This window comes from Nematolebias whitei, chromosome 7 (assembly GCF_014905685.2).
Source record: "Nematolebias whitei isolate Nwh7 chromosome 7, NemWhi1, whole genome shotgun sequence".
Classification (NCBI taxonomy): domain Eukaryota; kingdom Metazoa; phylum Chordata; class Actinopteri; order Cyprinodontiformes; family Rivulidae; genus Nematolebias; species Nematolebias whitei.
In genome coordinates this window covers 41,772,768-41,780,851 of record NC_056504.1, presented here as the reverse complement: position 1 = coordinate 41,780,851, position 8,084 = coordinate 41,772,768, and the positions used below count along the sequence as shown (strand labels likewise).

General features: G+C 35.8%; 1 protein-coding gene across 1 annotated transcript in view; it reads right to left on the bottom strand.

The window, feature by feature from the left end:
* Positions 1 to 8,084, bottom strand: part of stat2 (signal transducer and activator of transcription 2) — a 16,585-nt gene continuing 8,501 nt past the window's right edge. Inside the window, exons 19-23 of the mRNA XM_037678885.1 lie at positions 6,181 to 6,317; positions 5,896 to 6,084; positions 5,753 to 5,807; positions 5,482 to 5,573; positions 1 to 302 (exon numbers count right to left, since the gene is read on the bottom strand). Of these exons, the coding sequence (XP_037534813.1) occupies positions 73 to 302; positions 5,482 to 5,573; positions 5,753 to 5,807; positions 5,896 to 6,084; positions 6,181 to 6,317 (703 nt within the window). The 3' untranslated portion in view covers positions 1 to 72. The remainder of the gene's footprint in view (positions 303 to 5,481; positions 5,574 to 5,752; positions 5,808 to 5,895; positions 6,085 to 6,180; positions 6,318 to 8,084) is intronic.

Here is an 8,084-nt window from a genome sequence, read left to right as displayed (position 1 = left end):
TAAGTACTACTGTAAAAAATGACAAGTAAAGCGGAAAACAAGTCATACACACTGGTTACGATGAGAACATTTCTACTGGAAAATGCCTCCACAGGACTGAAGAGGAAAGAGGCCGGTTGTCATAATGGAGAAATCAGACAGTCCTGGTTCATGTTGCAAGAAGTCACAGTTCTCAAAGTTGATGGTGGTGTCAAAGCCCACCAGTAACTCCTCCTCTTGGTGTTCATCAAAGACACTCAGCATGGGATCATGGTCATACGTCTCCATCTGTGGCAGCAAAGGCTGAGGTTCCACCACTTGTTCTGAGAGCAAAGAAATGGGAAAAGAGAAAGTTTAGGGATTTCTGTTTGCTGGCATGAGTTTATTTTTAACACTGCACTGGTTTCAAAGGGGAAATGAAAGTGCTAAAACAGTGATTTGCTCAGAGGCAAAAGGAAAGAAAACTTGAATGACAATGAAAGCCCAGAAGTGTTGATTTCGTACAACACACATATTTATCCTTTTTTTTTTTTTTGCATTTTAGATTTTGTTTACCTTCATCAATTGAAGTGAAACAGCACTGGAGCCTAAATAAACAACTTATTTATTGAAACAGATAAGGATTTTGAGAAGCACATGAAGTCATAAACCATTTATAACATCAGAGTAAATTAAATGAAAATACTGATATCACTCAAACATGGGACCTAAATGAAACCGAGTGAACTGAAAGTTATGTCAATAAACTTCCAAACAGGAAATTTAAAGCTCATTATATTGACATAATTGTGGATTAAAGCAGAAAAAAGGTATTTTGATTGTAATTTTTTCTACACCTAGCCATTACCCTACCCAGAGTGTTTTAGTTGAGGAGATATATTAAAAACATATAGCACAGGAAGTCCTTTGAAGGATAGAAATTAACTTGAAATAAAAATTCTAGACTGAAATCTCTCTTCTAAAATGACTATTTCATTCAAAGCGATTATATTCACAGGATTTCAACTCATGTAGTCATTTAATATTTATTTTTCATAAAATGAAGTTTAGCTCATCCAAACAGTTGGTGCTAAAACACCGTACAGAACTGAGTTTTAGAGAGATTTATTATAAACTACAAACACCTGAAATTGACTCTCAGAGAGAACTTGGTGAGTTCAAGGTCAAAAATTAAAGTTAAACGGAGACACGTCTTTATTATATCTGGGGTGTAAATATTCATCTTTAACGCTTAATATTTATTTAGAAACGCTAAAGCAGCAGAAACAGCCTCTCTCACCGTGACAAACTCAACGGGCTGAGCGCTCACGCGTCAGTGCACGTCTCTCTCTCTGACCTGGAGTTTGGTCATGCGTGCAGGTTGCACGTCTGTGCGATGACGACGCTCCGAACACATTTCACCTGCAGTTTGTTTCTGCTGCGCACACCCGGGCTCACCGTGAGCCAGACAGCACGACCCGCCCTGCTCTGACTGGGTCAAACTGTGGCTCTGGTTCTCTTTAATGTTTGACGACACCTGAATTAGAAGCTCCTTAAAGTGACAGTTCAGATCTTTTAAAGAAGGGTTCAGTAGAAGGTTTATTAACAAATAACCTCTTACTTGTTGTGTATATTTAAAACCACCTCAGTTTGGACAAGTTGAGGTTTAATTCTCACTGAACTGATGAGCAGCTTGTGGATTGTTGCCATATTAAAACAACTCCACTCTACAAAATGTCATAGTGGTTCATGCGAATGTTGTTATATAAACGTTTACATTGGCATCAAATTCACATCACAGTTATTCTAACAGAAATTATATGATATTCCTTCTGAAAGTGCTAAAGCTATTTACTATGCCTGTAATACAAAACTGACAGTAATGATCCAGTGAGGCCCTGTCCTCACTTCTCCATGTATTTTTAAAACTGGTCATTTCTAATGTGTTTGCACGTCCTATCCACAAAAAAAAAAAAAAAAAAAAAAAAGGGTTTTGTCGAGAAAAATAGATGTTTTAAGGACTTAGTTTTGAATGTTCCTGTGTGAACAGGATTGCCTGTTTTCACATTGTGCCCTACCTCAAACACCAAACAACAAAAATAGGAAAAATAGAAACTAGAGTTCTTATCAATTTCAGGTTCTGACTCACTTCATCCTGATCCTGTCACCATTAAACTTTGATTAAGTGCAGAAATAGTTACTGACTGAGATAAAACTGTAAATTCAAGGATTCAAAGTTGTTTATTTGCCATACACATGTGCTGCATGGGGTGGAACAGTAGAAATGTTGCTATCAAAGAAAAACATGGAGCATTGGGAAAATCTTTGATCAAGTTAAGCATTCTCTTTCTCTGTATTTTGATTTGTCAGTAATGAGGACATTCTCACCATCTACTGTCCCTGAAAGGGTATTACAGGAATTATATGCAGATAGGGAAAAAAATAAATAAATGTAGACAAACAGTTTAGAAAGAATCACTGAAGTGGTGTAGATAGTGCCTATATAACATTAGCATGGTCCAATATAAAAGTGTTTCGTTAAAATATTTAGGCTTAACTTGTTAGCTGTTGTTTATTTGTTCAAACTAGGATTGCTGTCAGGTCAAGTTATTGGTGACCACGAGTTTTTGGTTCTGTTGAGAAGTTTCTGGATCTCCCAGGCTGTGCTTAATTTGTAAACTGATTGATGCCGGAACAGCGGGCAGGCGGGGGGGTCCTCCAACAGGAAATTTTGAATAACAGAGATGCCAGATTCCTGCATTTTGGTGTATTTTAACAGGTTGTTATACATCAACATTTACTTACATTTGTAAACACTTAATAAAATTCCTATTTTGGAGAGGAACAGCAGGTTGTGTGTGAATTAGAGCAGCTGTGATTCTGTCAGGTGTCCTAACCCTCCTCCTCCCTCACTTCACGGTTCTGAGCTGAACTCTTCTCTGCTATTGCTCCAGTCTCGTGGCACCGTTTGAAGCACCTGAAGGCTTCAATTCTCTGTTGTCCAACTAAGGACATCCATCCATCCAACCATCCATCCATTTGTTATTAAAGTCAATTGGACTGTCTTTTTGACATTTTGATCGCTGTTGTTATTTTGACAAATTAGCGCCGTTGTTTTGAAATGTGACATATAATGTGAATAACACATCAAACATTTCTATTTTTGTATTATTTATTTATTTATTTTTTACAGTAATCTTTTTTTTATTTATTATGTCTGAAATGTAGCAGGAGTTCAGACATCTGCTGATGTGTTGTGATGAGTTGCCGGAACAGAACAGGTCAAAATGAGAGAGTTCCCGGATCTTGTTCCGGCAGGATCTGGCTCAAATTAACCACAACTCCCAGGAGTGGAAATCTGTTGCTTTGGTTGTTGACCAAATGCTTTTCTTTAAAGCAATTCTTCAAAAGCTTTTGTTTTTATTTTATTTGTCTTTTATAAACAATGTATTAGTAGATCATTTTATTCCTTCTTTGTAGATTGTCAATTCAAGTTTATGGTAATAATAGTTTGTTACACAAAACTATTGGATAAATACTTCTTAAGAATTATTTGTTTGGCTTGGTTTTTTTGTTGTTGTTTTTTTTTACTAGATTGCCCTTTGCAAACAATTGTTTATGTTAATTAGTACTGTTAATTAGTACTGTTAATTTGTACACTCCTTTTTAGTAAAGCAAACAAGCAAACAAAAATGATCAAAATAATAAATCACTTTTTCTATCAAACCCATTCCATCCAGTTTAACATTCCCTCTAACTGAGCTGCGTCATAACAGATGTCAAATTTAATAAATGCCAAAAGTACAATTTCTTGCCTGAACAGATTTCTATAACAAACCAATATCTGAATGGGATTTCAGCTTAACAGTAAATGAAAAATAACCACTGTCTCTGACACTCTTTTTAAAATTTCAGACACTTTTAATGGTAAGAAATTGTGCTACATGCTGGGGGTTCATGGCTGGGAAAAGCCATCCATTAAAGTAGAAATCATACTGAACAATTTAAAAAAGCATTAAATTTGACACACTGCTTGATATTTGTCATTGGATGCCTTTAGCAAAATCTACCATCAGTGAGCAGAACAACTGTCGATTCAAGCTCTCAATAAATTATATTTCTACAGTCCTCTCACTAGTGGTGATTCTAGAATCTGACCTTTAGGGGTGCTTAGCCTCCAGTGCTGACTGGGAGCTAAATTTTGAATAAAGTAGATGCCATTTCCTGCTTTCTGGTGTATTTTAACGGGTTTTTAAATATCTATGTTTACCTACATAAGTAAACACTTCATTCAATAACTATTTTAGAGAGCAACAAGAAGTAGCCTGACTAACAGCTCTCCTTGTGTGGATAGAGCACGCTCTGCTTCTCTCACGCATCCCTCTAAAAGCTCAATTTAGCCTGTCTGAATTACATATTCTCCACTGACAATATTTAATCATTTTTTCTGATGATTTTTCATGAAGTCCCTCTGACTGCAAAATGTTCATAATGCAAAACCCCAACAATGTTGTCAGAGGAAAAGGGAGTGGAGCTCCTGCAGGTAAGGGGCGTTTCACTTCAGGATAGATTCAGATCGCTGATTGGTCAGTTGCTGACGAGCCTACTGGATTAGTAACAAGTGTCGTTAAGGATTCAACTTGTGCAAAAAAAAAAAATCATACATTTTACTGGCTCTTTAAGAGTGTCATCATTTATTCTATATTTATTCCAAATGTATTCAATATTTTGGTGAATGTAAGATTTGAGAAATGAGTTTCCTTACAAAATTGTAATGATGGTTTCTTAATTTTTCAGGGTTGTGAGTTGAAATTTAGGGGTGCTTGAGCAAAAAGAAGCTAAAATCACCACAGACTCTAAATGAGACTAACCTGTATAAATAAAAGCTGAATGAACAGTGAAAAGCATTGTTTACAGTGGCTAAAAATGTACAATATGACCTCAGCTTGTTGGGTACGAAGGGTTGTTTTAAATCACTTGAACAAATTCAATAAAAAACTACAGTTAAAGCAGGCTTTTATGAAAAGTGTACAGGGATTAAATGACCAAAAGCTTAAAACTGCCCAGATGTGAAAAAAAAAAAAAGCACACGTTCAGTTCGAAATGTAATTAATGTAAGCTCAATTGCTACTAACATAACTGATTAAACAATTTAGAAATATCCTCATTAGTTTTTACTGCTGGTTTATTTGATCACAATGAAATTAAGTTTTCATGTTCATATTAACTGTGAAAGCATGAAAATGCAGAAATAAAACTGTTAAATGAAATAAAGGAGTTAGTAATCAGTTTGAATACCACCAAACCCTTCACAGTCAAGAGATTTTATGAGCACAGGAAACAAACAGAAGATGTTCATGCAGCAGCAGCAGCCAACATCCCCATGACACGTCATTCAGAAGTTTAAAGGTATCATTGCTGTCACCATTAGCTTAAACTACAATGTCTGAGCACCACAATGATAGGGGAGTGATTTGGTGAGGGTTTTAGCTGGATTGGACAGCAAGGAGAGCCATGACTCACCCGCGGCCTCTCCACATGGGCCATTGATTGGCTCCAGGCCTTCACCCTGTGCCATGTCACAGGACATGGGTGATATAGCCTCCAGTGCATTCCTACATGATCAATAACAAACAGCCATTACAACCAAACGGGGTGGGAAAAACTATATTTTAGATCAAATGTATTTGACCTTTTTATATTTCTATGGGGAGTCCTTTTGGGAAAAAATACTTATTATATATTTTTATTCAAACAATTAAGACAGTGTAAATCAACTAAGAAATGGACTCACTCTTTTGAAATAAACACCAGCTTGGTTTTGATGTACTTTATATAGGGACTGTCATCTGGAAGAGAATTGGTTCAGAGGTGATTAAAAGAGTGGGTTTTTTTATGACAATGAAATATTTCTGTCATGACATGTAGTGCCAGTACCTCCAGTCTTTTCAGAGTAGTACTTTCCAAAAGCCTTGTCCTTTGGTGTGTTGGGATACAGGTAAAGAAGAGGATTTTCTGGGACATTGTTAGCTTCTAAAATCTGGAAATTCCTGATGATTTCACAAAACGGTATCTGGGAAAGGTCAGCTTTGGTGAAGGGTTGGACTGTCTTTATGTCAGGCACACCTAAAACACATACAAAAAGAGACTATTTGTATTTGTATATTGAAGCAAGTGTTTGAAAATATGTCTTCCAAGTCATCACAAAAAGAAACCTCTCACCAGTGGGGGTGATCTCCACCCACGAGAAGGTGATTCCTCCGATGACGCTTTCACTGAAGCGCAGCAAGAACGTGCCTCTCTGCTTCTTCTTCAGCAGGGACTTCTCTTTGCCTTTGCTCACAAAACCCATGATGAGACTGCATTTCAAGGAAACATTTTATGTTTTACTCTTTAACACAGCAATAAACTGGATTGTGGTGTACATTCATAAACACTAATTTCACTTTGATGCTGATGACACTGTGATGTATTTGGTAGAATCCACACCATATCAGTCTGTGATCAGAACGGTAAATCTGAGGGCTATGAAAACCCCACAAACATTTGGTTGCAATGTGTGTGCTCTTCCAAACATTGCTTACAGGTGAGCTGTGTGCAAACATATTCAGGTAGGTGCTAAGTCTCAGAATTACATGTGCGGGAATGCCAAACAACTTTGCGTTATTACAAAATGAGCACGAGTATCTCACTTTAGCTGTCGGTAATCAAAACATAATGACTGAATGGTGTATAAATAAATGTCAAAAAGATGTTTAAAAATGTGATTTATCTGTTTAAATAAAGGTTGAATGAATGTTTAAAAATAATCAGTAAGAAGAAATTCTGAGGAGTACAAAAGAAGTTGAGTTTAACTTTAAATAAATTAATGTTTAAAGAGTTTTATTTTTCTTAAATAGCCAGTTAGACTAAATAGTGAAAATATTAGAGCTTAGAGGATTAAGTGCAGAACTCACTTTGCTGAAACTTGTTCAGGCATTTAATGCTGCTTGTTAAGAGATTGAAGTGAACTTTAGTTGCACAGAAAGCCTTTAAATCTTGTTCAAAAGTCTTTTGCAAGTTTGTTTTGAACATGTTAGTCTTCCACAGCTACTTATTGTCTAACATGTTTAATTCCAATAATTACCTGTTCAAGTGATTCAAGTAGAAACATGGTAAGGCTAAGAAGTGAGACCCAATTAAAAAAAACAACACACAAACAAAGATGGATGATGGAACAGCTGTTCCTGAGAGTCCCAAAATTAAAACAAAAGTTTCGTGCTTTCTCTGCTGCTGCTCGTAAAATGTGGCACGACCTGCCTTTGAGCATCCGACAGGTGTCCTCCCCGTCTGTTTTTAAATCGATTCTTAAAAACCATCTCTTCTCCTTGGCTTTTGATGCCACCTGAGATGTTGATTTTATCTAATTTTAGTTTATTTTTAACAAATTTATTTAAATGGAATTTATTTGTTTTCAGTTTAAAGCTGTTTTTGGTTTGCTTTTAAATGTTTTTTTAAATGTGGGTACATACTGTCCTATATACATGTACTAATGTAGTTCCTGTTTTTAGTTTTCTACATTTGTCTTGGAATCAGCTGTTTTTTGTTTTGTTACCTTTTCCTTTTAGCCATCCTATTTGTGAAAAAAAAAAAAAAAACAACTGTAGTATGCTTTTTTTTTTTTTTTATAACTGTTTATTGTTGTTGCTGTTGTCCATTGTTGTCATCTTTCTTTGTTGAAATCAGGTCTCTCTTGTAAATGAGTCCTCGAGGCTCAATGGGATTTACCTGTATAAATAAAGGTTGATTGATAATGATGTTTTAATTGACTGCAACTGTAAACTTGTTTATCACCCCCCCCACACACACACACACACACACACACACACACACACACACACCACAACTGAAAAATCACAAAGTAGGGAGTCCAAGAAGTCCAAGTTCAAGTTAACTTTATTGTCATTACCATCTTATGTGGTACATGAGATGGAACGAAATTATGTACTCAAGAAGTAAGTAGTAGTTTATTTTAGTATTTACAGTAGTAGTAAGTAGTAGTTTATTTTAGTATTTACAGTAGTAGTAAGTAGTAGTTTATTTTAGTATTTACAGTAGTAGTAAGTAGTAGTTTATTTTAGTATTTA